The sequence below is a fragment of the Prionailurus bengalensis genome, chromosome E3 (assembly GCF_016509475.1).
Source record: "Prionailurus bengalensis isolate Pbe53 chromosome E3, Fcat_Pben_1.1_paternal_pri, whole genome shotgun sequence".
Classification (NCBI taxonomy): Eukaryota; Metazoa; Chordata; class Mammalia; order Carnivora; family Felidae; genus Prionailurus; species Prionailurus bengalensis.
Genome location: NC_057357.1, coordinates 29,103,902 through 29,116,122, shown reverse-complemented (window position 1 = coordinate 29,116,122; position 12,221 = coordinate 29,103,902). Strand labels below are relative to the sequence as shown.

The 12,221-nt window shown below is 45.3% G+C and overlaps 1 protein-coding gene across 9 annotated transcripts in view; it reads right to left on the bottom strand.

The window, feature by feature from the left end:
* The window catches only part of MARF1 (meiosis regulator and mRNA stability factor 1), a 40,378-nt gene extending 32,562 nt beyond the window's left edge, over positions 1-7,816 (bottom strand). For 2 of the 9 annotated variants that reach the window (XM_043560459.1, XM_043560462.1), the window contains exons 1-4: positions 7,678-7,816; positions 4,130-4,331; positions 1,350-2,042; positions 428-602 (exon numbers count right to left, since the gene is read on the bottom strand). In XM_043560459.1, the coding sequence (XP_043416394.1) occupies positions 428-602; positions 1,350-2,042; positions 4,130-4,273 (1,012 nt within the window). In that variant the 5' untranslated portion in view covers positions 4,274-4,331; positions 7,678-7,816. The remainder of the gene's footprint in view (positions 1-427; positions 603-1,349; positions 2,043-4,129; positions 4,332-7,677) is intronic. The other 7 variants (XM_043560457.1, XM_043560461.1, XM_043560458.1 and 4 more) reach the window with 4 other exon arrangements.
* Between the last annotated feature and the right edge of the window lie 4,405 nt (positions 7,817-12,221).

The window sequence follows — 12,221 nt, the reverse complement described above, 5'->3', positions numbered from 1 at the left end:
AAGACAAAATATCACATTAACTACTTTTTGGGGAAATGATACTAGGTTTTTCAATTCTTGTTTTTTATCAACCATTACTAAATCTTTCTAAATAGTAAGTACTTCTATGGAGTGCGCCATCAACAAGTGTAATTAGGAACCTAAGTTGACACTAAGTCCCCTCTGGCACTTATCTCTCCTAATATATACCTCGTATACCTAGTATTCTGTATACGGCATCCAACCTCAAACAGCCTCAGTGCAACGTAAAAGGCAAATGACCCGTCGGTGTCTAAGAATAAAAAGATTTTTTACCAAGAGGGAGAAATGGAGATGCACATACACAGTAGCTTTAGACCACAAGAATCTTTTCAAGGTGATTAAATGCAGTGTATCAGATACTGAAAACTACTTAAATATGCACATTTTATACCATACTGTCATTTACCAAATTTCGAAGCAGCTTTGCCTAGACTGGTCGCCAATAACAACGTGGTCTCCTTCCCTGCTCCTTTGGTTCCACAGCCATTACACAGAGGAATAGTAACAGGCGCAGTTTGAGTATTTGGAGGTGGTATATTTGGCCAGACTTTAGCAGCATCAATTATACTATTTCTTGCCGGCTGTTTTAAAAATTTTTTTAAAAAAAGGAGGAGGTTTCAGACACATCATTTCAGAACCTAGAGTTATAAACAACAACTGAAAACACATTCTAAGTGTTTCTTCTTTCCACCTGTTAGAATCTGTCGCCTCTGACAGAATGTATTTTCAATATTTCAGTGCATTCCCAGAACTATCAGCTGTTAATTCACAAACTCACTTCACAAAGTGACTTTAAATGGTCTGGGACGACTTTCACAGCCTAGGGCGTATGTATCCTGCAGAGGAGACCCAGACATACTTTCCGTAAAGGAAACTAAAATCTTTACTTGAGCACCCGTGTGATCGAGGCCAAGTTCCAAGTCCCTCAAATTATTACCAAAGAACACCATGGGGTGACCTATGTTAACATGAATGGGTCCATATATGAGGTGAGTGTTAGTTATGAGAACTCTAGCCTTTAAAGACACAACAGAACCCGAAGCTTTGCCGAACTAAGTGTACGTGTAGGCAACGGATTTGTTACAACGAGAGCCTCTAAAAGCACAAACTACGTGAATAAGGACTCTGCACGTTTTTGGATGGGCCTTCCCATTTTACCCTTCGCCTCTTTCGGGACCGACAGAGGCTATGCTGCTGGGGAGAAAGCTACCTCACAGAAGAATCTTCAGCCCCATGCACCACAAAGACTTTTCGAGATAGATCCACTTTAAAAAAGTCACTCCTCAAAAGTCAGCTGCACCCAACATAACAAATAAAAAGATACACACCTTGTTGAGACAGTCTTCGCAGTAAAGTGAGCCCTTTAAACAAACCGGAGGTACCACGTTTAGGTGCAAAGAATTGGTGCACAAGTGAGGCGTTAGCTCCGACTGTGAAATGTGCTCTTCCAAATGCCCCGGAGCCCCGCTTGTGAAATCAGAACAGGGGAAATAGCCAGCGGAGGCGCAGCCCTGGAGAGCCGGAAACTGATGCAGCTTGTGCACGTTACCATGGCAGGATTGGAAATGAAGCTTTCCACAACAGGGCAGGTGTTTGCAGGAAGATAGATTACTCTCTAGACACATGCTGGGGAAGTCACTTGCAAGGCCGGCCAAATTGTTCCTAGCTGAGGCATTCTGGAGCGAAGATGCAGACTGGAAGGCAAACCCTGACCCTACCTGACACGTGACTGTCCTGGTGCTCTGTGAGTCTAACAGTGCACCTGGGTGAATCAAGCTACCGCTACCTCCGCTACCACCGCCGCCACCGCCACCACCAAAACGCATCGGCGAAGTGGAGGGTTCATTAGGGCAATGAGCGCAGCAGCTTACTTTGGGGACAGGTGAAAGCTGTATTTTAGGTTGCTGGAGAGAATGAATATCTGGAAGCGGGACTGCTGGAAAAAGTTTAGAGCCAGCATGAAGGGGAGACGGCACGTCCTTTAACTCCACAGCAGCTTTCTTGTTCTCCATGTAATCTTTCTGGGAAGAGAAGACCAGAAGGCAAGTTAGCTTCACGGGGCCGGTGAGTTTTGGTTACTCACATCCTACTGCAATCTAGAGACGGAAGTAGTGTTCAGTCCTGTTTACATCAGTCGATCACAACCAAACAGAAGGAGAACGGAGTGGCGGCTGAAAGCAGGGGCCTTATTCACAGAACAGGGAAACGGACAAACAAAATCAAGACCGTGTCCTTCCTGGATTTCAAGAGACTGAGGCAGGGTGCTGCTTACACGGTCAGCAAGGCAGGTTAACCATCTGTGCCTCAGGGACTTCCCTTTGGTAACTTCCCCTTGCCTCACAGGGCCTTCTGAAGACAAAACAGGTGGTACGAAAACAACACAATCACGAGTGGCGTTCAACAAGGATGGCTCACAAGCCAAGTGCGTTGAGGAAAATACTTAATGGTTCCTGCAGTCAGACCATAAAGGGTTTACTAAGGTCCTCCAGACGATTCCAAACTTTCGGATGAGATCAGCTATCTGCCCACATGGCCCATCCAAGGAGTCTTAAATATGCTGTTGGGGACATGAAGCAAACTCCAGGCTATCATGACCTAAAGCCACAAGGCCAACCACTGCTATGTAGCCAGTGAAAAGGATTAATTAGAAAACTGTTTGGGCACAATATTCAAGAGAAATAGCTTATCATATGCCTCCAACACAGACACAGGACGTTGTGTTGTCGCTGGTGTTAGAGACCTGGGTTGGAATGTGATACTCAGCAGTCGTAGGACCTGGGGTAAGGTACATAACCTCTCCATACTTCGGTTTCCTCATGCTTCAGTTGGGAACACGATGTAGCTCCTACAACGGCTAGGAGGATAAAACACGACAGTGCACATAAAGCACTCAGCAGGGTACCTGGTCACTGAAAGGGGATCTAACTAATCGACAGCCCTTCCTGGCTGGCTGCAGGAACTATTAAGAGAAAGCAGATATGGTGATGGAGACATGCTCTTCCCTCAGAGTACAGAACGGGCCATCTGACTGCTATGGTTTCACCCCTTTGGCTGTGGTTCTACATTAACCTGGGAGAGCACACTCATTTGGGAGAAATCAGGATCTGAAGATGCAGGATTTTTCAGGTCGACTTGTCCTAAAAGGGTGGGGGGTGGGGGGTGTGGGGCGGTTGCTGATAACCGACTGACTGCCAACAAGCAGTGTGTCCTGCTTTCTTGGTAATTACAGTTCAGGCTAGAAATTCATTTACTGGCATTCGGATTTATATAGATCTGGCTCTTATGGTCTTGACTCAGGTCTGGGTACCACTGAAAGAAGCAGGTGTCTGGATCTATAAAGTGAAAGTGCAATCCTGTATTGTCGGACCCCACGGGGGCCTGACCGACCATCCCAGGAAGCCCTGCTTGAGGTGCCAACCCTGCTGTCAGATGTCCTTAAAGTAAATGACCACAATTACTGATGCCATGCAAAAAAGAGAACTATATAATGAAACCCTGGAGGAGATAAGGAATTTAGCTGAGTTTTAAAAAAGTTATTAATACCCTTATATAAATTCATAAAGTCTCATTCAAATCCCAAATGCAAAAGCCAAAAAAAAAGGAAAGAAACAAAATAGAAAAGTGGGAACATGATGCATGCATGACATCAGAAAAAGTCAAAATCACTATGAAAAAACAAAGGAAGAAGTTGCAGACATGTTTAAATGTTCAAGAGAAATCTTGAACAGAAAAAGACCGCCAATAAGGTCCTTTCAATCTTCCCTTGATTTTAAGACTCAAACCTCAGAAGGCTACAGTAGAATAAAGTCTATTTTATACTTTCCTCTGATTCGACTCTACAATTTGATTTCATCTTTGGAATCTCTGACTTTCCTAAGAAGTAAGTCTTCCCAAAATGTTAACATTAAATATTCAAAGCAGCTACAGTTAAAAAATTATGCTCTCCTTGAGTCAGAAATTATAATCATGTGCTACAAGGAGGAAAAAGCAGGATGCAAAGTAAAACTTAGCACAGACTCCAGGGAAAGAGAGACTGCCCCAGACCAAATGGGCCACTCATCTATTTGCACAAGGAATTTGCTATGTCCTCAGTCTTGCACATAGTTACCGTGTGGGGGCTAAGTGGCAATGTGTGCTCAGGACGAGAAAAGCAATTAGAAAATTTCCAGAGCCATGGCTTAGCATCATTATTTTGTCGGAGCCATCGAAGTGTTCTACTGCAGGGGTCCTCAGTTCCGTTTCCTTCCATCATACAGCCATACAAAGTGGTTCAACATTCTCCCATCTTTCTTTTCTGTCATTCTTCCACCCTGTTAAGAACGAGATCTCAACATCAGTTATTTGCATAAGGACAAATTTTACTATTAAAAAGTGTAACTTCAACCGTACTTACGGCGCAACTACATTTACGGTACAATAGCTCCCAGTAAGTCAGATCGTAGAAACAAAAGTAGAATTCTAGCCAAGTGACAACCTCCTCCAGCCCCGAGGAGGCCTTTTCTACAGTTTTTCTTAATTCTTCTCAACCATCTCTCCCCTAAAGGCTCTACTTGCGAGGGTCAAAATGTTAATAGACAAGAGCATGTAATTTTAGTAAAAGAACAAACACACGTCTTCATTTCCAATTATGTAAGATTCTGGCATCTGTCTTAACAGCAACCTAACCCACTGTGTCATTGATGTGACTACAGAAGGTCCAAATTAAGTGACCTCTGTGGACTCTGAATGTGATTCTGCTACAGAACAAATCGAACCAATTCCTTCATTTACTTATCATGAAAGTGCAATCTGATACACCACCAAAAATCCAACCGAGAAATCTCAAGTCACAGATGTGCTATATCTATTCTAGTGCAACCACATTCTTACAAGTCTTAAACAGTACAATAAAAGCAGATCCAATCGATAACAGCCACTGGGCATGGAGGCAGCCTGCCAATGGTAAGGACAGCGGAACGTCACTTCCAAGTCTTCGCCATCATACCAAACAACCACCTCTTCTTACCCACAGTGGCCATTTTAAGGTCATCAATTTATCAGAAAGTTCACCTGAACAAAAATAAAACAATTTTTTTAATGTTTTTATTTATTTATTTTGAGAGAGATAGGGCATGAGTGGGGATGGGGCAGAGAGAGAGGGAGAGAGAAAACCCCAAGCAGCCTCCGCTTGGTCAGCGCAGAGCCCCACACAGGGCTCAGTCCCGTATACCGTAAGACCTGACTTGAGATCAAGAGCTGGACACTTTAACCGAGTGAGCCACCCGGGCGCCCCTGAAAACAATTTTTCTAGCTATCACTCTGATAAGATGCTCCTCTCAAGAGTTTAACATTGACACAATATGGTGAAGGGAACAATGACTAACCAGTACTCTAAAATATACAACTGATCACAGAAAGCAGGGGTAGGCAAACTATAGCCGGCCAGCCAAAACCAGCCTGCTGCTTGTATTTAAATGGCCTTCAAACTAAGAATGTATTTTATATATGTTTAATTCTTAGGGGAAAAAAACTGTGCGACACAACATTATATGAAATTCAACTTTTGGTATCTATAAATAGAGAAATTTGTTTAAGTACTGTCTGGGGCTGCTTATGCACTACAACTACAGAGTTGAGTTATCAGAAACAGAGACTGGCGGGGAAGGCCTAAAACATTTACTATTTGGCCCTTAAGTTTCAGTTTCTTCCTCTGTAGAGTGTGCCTCATTTCTCCCCCCCCCCAAGGCATTGGGGGGGGGGGATTAGACAAAGGACTCCTCCCCGCTCCCCATCCATTTGTTTTCACCAATGTATAGTCTGTGCTAAGCACAGGGCTTGCTAAATCTTACATACTAAGTAATTATTTGTTAAATGAAGGAATGAATAAACTATTTACCTATTACATACTGTTAGAAGTTAGAAGCAGAGACAGCATTAACAGCCACAATGATAAATTTTAACAGCTATACTAGCTGTTTTTCTTACTCAAGACAGGTCTTATATTCCCTTACAATCTCCTCTTTAGATCATAGGAATTTGTGATGTTCACAATACACAACTTCAACGTGCTCTCACCTCTTCAAGGCCAATGCTCAAAGTGAGGTAACAGGGAGAGTACAATACAGATTACAAAGTACTTTTATTTAACATTATTTCCTCATTCAGTAAATATTTATTTAGAGTCTACTATATAACAGGTCCGTGCTTGGCCCAGGAGATACAATGATGAAAGCAACCAGACAGTAAGATCCATTTATGTAATCTTTTTTTTACCCACAGTCAATCGGTGAGATAGACGAGAGAGAAATAAGCCACATTTTACAGAGGAGTAAGCAGAAATTTAATTAAGTTTTGCAACTTGCCAAGATCACACAATTAGAGAGGGGGCAGAACCAGGCTTGTCCACCCCTTTCCACCACAACAAGGTGCCTTCCGTATTGCTCAACACAATCAACAGAAAGTACAAATGTATTAGCAGGATAGTGGCCCGCACCCAGAAAATTTCCCAAGCATTCCTGGGAATGCCACTAAGTACTTAGGCAGCCAAAGCAAGTTCTATCCGACGTGAGTGAGAGTCTTTGAACAATTCAGACAGTGCTTGAGAGCACAGACTCTACTGTTAGTCTGTGTATTAAGTCCCAATTTTGTGGCTTCCTATCTGTGCAGCTTTGGAGAGCTCACAACCTCTCTGAACCTCAAATCCTATCTGTAAAATGGGTCTGATAGTAACCGCAGCATCCTCAAAGGGCTGTTGTTGGGATTTAATGAGACAGTCACATTATGAAATTTAGAAGTGGCCTTCTCTTAACACCCAAGCTAGTCCTGGATCCACAAACCACCCCAACCCATCACTTTGTTTTCATAGGTCTTCTATCTAAAATTATTTGCTTGATGTTTTACGTCGCCCCTATTGAATATAAACTCCATGAAGGCAGGCATCATGTTTTCTCATTCAGGGCTGTATTTCCTGCACCTAGCAGTGTCCGGTACCTATCAACAATTGTCCAATGAGTGAAGAGTTCAATAAACGTCTAGGAAGACCACTTAAGCTTTCATCCCCCAGGAGGCAAAACACCACAGTTACCGCTCAGAGAAGTTGGGGAGTCCAAAAGATACAAATGTAACTGGAAAGCTCTTGGTAATACCAGAAAGGTGCTTGGGAAACTAACACGTGTACCACGGTGTTGCTTTGCAATTAGTAGTGGGAGTGGCTCAGGGCAACTCAACACTTATCTGTCAAGCCAGAGACTACACCCTAGAGAGTGCTGAAAGACCGAGGAGAACGCAAAAACGCTCGGGGCGGGGGTTAAAAACACCCGCCCCTTTACTCCTCTCTGAACCTTCCAACTGTGCACACTGCTCGAGAAGGGTTGCTCTCCACACCTGGAAGCCCCACAGGGAGCAGGGAGGCAGGTGCGGGCGGGGAGCCAAACACCCCCAAAAGGCAGTAGCGGCGCAGCAATGACAGTCGTGAACGGACCTAAAAGGGAGACAACCGGAACCTTTCCTGGCGGCCTGACTGGTGGGTCCCAGTCCTTCACCTCGGAGTAGCCAACCTCCCCCACCCCCGCCAGCAAAGGGCAGGGGAAGGGGGGGGTACTTGTCCCGCCTTCAGCTGGTGGCCCCAGAGCAGTGAGTCCGTCAGGAACTAGTACCCAGCGCTGCCAGCCAACTCACCTCAGCCGCCGGCTCCACCTCCGCTCACATTCCGGCCCCGCCGCCTTCCCCCCGCCCCCCCAGGCCCTTTGTTTTGATTCCCGACTCCGCAGCTCCCGCCGCCGCCGCCAAGCGCACCCTCCACTTCCGCTTCCGCACCGCACCGCCCCTGTCGCAAAACCGACGCCCTTCTCTCCCCGCCTCGCTCCGCCCCTTCCTCCACTCCGCCCCCGCCGCCGCGTCCTCCCGCGCGGGGCGTGCTGGGAACCCCGGGGGGGGCGGGGCCTCGCGGCCCTGCAGCCTCGTCAGGCTCAGTCCCCTCCCGATAAACCCCTAAATAGGGTCCCTTCCCGGAGGAGACCCCGGCTTTTTTGGCGAAAACCCCGAGTTTAAGGAGGCCTTCTCCCTTGCTTATCGCGGTGGAGTGGAAAGGAACCTGAAAGCGAAGAATGAGGGGGCTTGTGAGGTGGAACCGGGGAGAAAAAAACCTCCCAACCGGGAATTGGTACAATTCAGCTCTTTCGGTCTTTTGAGGGAAGACGGTTTAAGTGGGGTTTCGATTTAAAAAAAAAAAAAAAAAAGTCGTTTTGGCGCGCGTTCCGCTCTCCCTCGCGCCCTGCTCCCGTCACGTGACGAGTCTACTTTTTTTTTTTTAATGAAATGACGCATATTTTCCACAACATCCTTAATCTAGTGCGACCTAGCGGCGAGAGGAGAGAAAAATAACTGCCAGCGGGGCTTCTTGCCCCGCTGGCAGAAATGAAGATGTGGACCCGGAGTCGGCGGGACAGTGTCACCTACTCTGAAGGGGTCCTCGTGATTTTAGTTAAAAAGCGTCATTTTTAATGTGTGGTTTTTGTTGTTGTTGTTGTTGTTGTTGTTGTTTGAGAGCGCACGCAGAAGCGTGCTTGAAGGGAGGGGCGGGGAGGACGGGGACAGACGATCGGAACCCCGTTCTATGCGGACAGCAGAGAGCCCGAAGTGGGGCTTGAACTCCTGAACCGCCAGATCATGACCTGAGCCAAAGTGGGACCTTAACCGATTGAGCCACCCAGGCGCCCCAGAAAACATCATTTTTTGAAAGCGCTGGTCCGGAGCTCGTTCCAACGCATGTGAACTTTTCCAGGGACCGGTTGGGGGAAGCCCTGGGAAGCCAGTGACAGTTTGGGTTTTAGGTGGATGCATGTGCCATGGTTGCGGTGGTGGTGGTGGTGGGGTAGGTGCTTCGCAGTCTTTACTGTGACCTGAAGGGTTTTATTTTAAAGCTCAGCACCATGGTCATTTTTGAAACTGCCAACTGCTCGCGATTTCCTGTTGCCAATGAGAAAAACAAGCGCCTGTCTAAATCCAGACCTATTTAAGATGTGCTGGCTGAGTTCGACCTAGAAGTTTGCTGAGAAAACAGATGAATTTTGCAGAAGAATAAGCAGAAACCACCCAATGAGATTCCCCTCCCCACCCCTCCCCCACCCCCAGGCTGCGGGGTGAGGCAATTTCATTAGGCAACTCGCATTAAGTGGGGGAAATTTCAGGGGAAGCTGATCCATCCCTGTAGACGTCCTTGTAGACGCCTATTGTGGAGGGCAAGATCAAACACGCAGCCGAAGCACCCTTCGTGCTTGCCTTTCAATTTCCAGAAGGCAGATGACAAGCACACACATCTGCCTGCTTAGGTATTTATTACTGCTGAGTAAATCTTCGCTGTGTCTGTGTGTGGGTATTATTTTCCAAGTGGGAATTAGAACAGAGGAAAAACAGCCCTATGTCTAGTGGGGTTTTGTTTTGTTTTGTTTTCTCTCCCAAAGTACGAAACAAATAATGCTTCTCTTTGGAGGAGTTTTTCTTTTTATTGCAGTTGAGTACCGCTAAACACAGACCAAAGTAACTGAAAATATAAAAAGGAAACAAAGTAATTGTGGATTTTAATTGCCTTTTAAAAAAGACTTTTAGTCGCAAGAACAATACAGAGCAGACACATTTTGTTGGACTTTGCTTGGCATTCTTTCAAGCCCAGAACTGTGCCTGATCTCAACAAGTTAAATGCAGTCAATAAAACGGAACCAATCGGTTATGGAAAGTTAATGAAAAGTCTGAATTACAAATAATTTTTGATGAGATGCAGTTTTAGTGTTTTCTGTAGAAAAACCGCCTAAGCAGAGGACACCAGCGCTTGGAAGCAATTGTGAAGTGAAATGCAATTTGATACTTGTGAAAGAGTGCTTTCACATTTTTCTGAAGATCTATTTTCTTAAATACAGGCCCTGTTAATCTTACTCCTGTTTCTTTCCTGGGCAAACTCTTTTATCAGAGAGTAACTTTCAGTTTTTCCCTGTACAAATTATAATCTTCACATTTATGAAACCGGGATGAAGTTTTCTTTTGGGGCTATTTAAGCGGCTACTTTACATTTAATTCACCTCCTCAATTAATCTCGCTGCCACTACAGGAGTTTCTCCCCCAGCAACTTCTCTCCTGCCTATGTTCAGTTCAGTGTTTTGCAACAATAAATTATGATGGAAGGACATAAGCAAGAAAAACAACTCTCTGCTAATTCTAATTATTCTAATGCTAATTCTTAATATGTAAAAGCTACAAGGAAAACAAATTGAATAAAGGGAGGAAAAGGTTTTAAAGTGCACCAAAATTTTCATTTCATTTTAAAGGTTTTACCCAATAACCAATCCATTTCCCTAAAGTATTCCTGAAGAGGATTTTCATGATCATTTCAGTATCCTCCCTGTTGTCTTTATGGAAAATGAAGGAAATTGGAAACTACCTAGTTTAAGTGGTATGATCAATGACATTTAGGCAGGCCAAACTCATCGATTTGTGCTTCAGTTTATCTGTAAACTGGGATGATTACTCCCTGCCCAGAAACCCCAGGGAATAGAGAGAGTCAAATAAAATTCTGAGAGTGAAAGAAAGCATCAGAGGAAAAGTATCAAGAGGCTGCAAATTATTAGTGTTTGTGACCAGGATGGAAGTTTCCTAAAAGACATTTTGGGGGGCGCCTGGCTGGCTTGGTCGGTTGGGCGTCCGACTTTGGCTCAGGTCATGATCTCACGGTCTGTGAGTTCGAGCCCCGCGTCGGGCTCTGTGCTGACAGCTCAGAGCCTGGAGCCTGTTTCAGATTCTGTGTCTCCCTCTCTATCTGCTCCTCCCCAGTTCATGCTCTGTCTCTCTCTGTCTCAAAAATAAATAAAAGTTAAAAAAAAATTTAAAAAGACATTTTGGTACTTTCCTTAACCCTGTTGATATAGGTAGTGATGTTCCCTTTTGGGTCTCTGAGCTTTGGGAACTAGCAAAGAGTCAAAATGAAGTCAAATTAGAGAAAGGTCAGTCTTACCCAAGGCAGGGAGGTAGGAAGGATTCCAGGAGTGTGGAGAGAGGCCTCAAAATAGCTAAAAATCTCTTTGCCTCTAGGGTAGTGCTGAAGAATGTGGGTGTAGGAGTCAAACAGACCCAGGTTTGAGGACTGATTTGTAATTACTAAGTGGAACACCTTAGGCAATGCATTTAATTTCCTGCACCTTTATTTTCTCATCTTTAAAATGAGGACAATAAAAGTGCTTTTCTGTGGTCCTCATTATCTGGGTCTCAGGTCCATTGTCACCTCCATAGAGCAGATTTCCCTATGTGAAGTGACCTCTCTCAGCCCTTTTCTATCAAGTGACCTTGCTTTATTCTTAGCACTTACTAACATCTGAAATTATTTTACCGTTTGCTGGTTTTCTCTCTTGCTTTTAGCATAGCCTTTTGAGGATTGGCATCTTGTCTGACATTGTGTCATAAGCCTGATTGCTCAATAAATATTTGTTGGTGAACAATTAGGATAGTTACGAGAATTAAGTAAGAAAACCCATGTCAAGAGCTTAGCGTTGTGCCTGACACATATAACCAATAAGCAAATCACAATGGCTTAACAATTACATAGACTGTATTTAACTGTGTGCTAGGTATTGTCCTAAACGTTTTACAAACTCCAAGTTACCTCATTTTGTCTCCACATAACCCGTTGGTAGAATCCTATTATGAACCCCCGTGTTAGAGATGAGGAAACTAAGTCACAGAGTGTCTAGGTCAGTTCCCCAAGATCAACCAGCTAGTAGGAGTAAAGCCAGAATTCAAAGCCAGGCTGGAAACCAAACATACTCTAGGTCTACTCTCTTTGAAGAAGACAATGATGTTGAAATTTTTATTTTGGGTGTAAAGGACATGGAGCGTTGCTTAGCCTAAGCGGACCTGGATCTTTGTCCTTCCCTCCATTTGGGGAAAATGCTATCGGTGTTTAGGGGAGGGAGTCGCATTTTCTTGAAGAGCGTGGCCCTCAAGTCCAAGCCCGTCCCGGGATGTCCAGGGACCCGCCTGCACACTCCAAGGCTGGCCAGGTCCCTGCCCAGCAGCCGGAGCCTCCCAAGCTGGGGCTGGCCCAGGGCAGCCGCGTGGCCACGCCGCGCCCTGGCCTGGGAAAAAAGTTTCCAAACCGCGCTGCTAGGCGCTGATTGGCCGAGGCGGACGCGGTCCCGCGGCGCGGCAGCCAATGGACGCCGCCCGCCGCGGGCGCG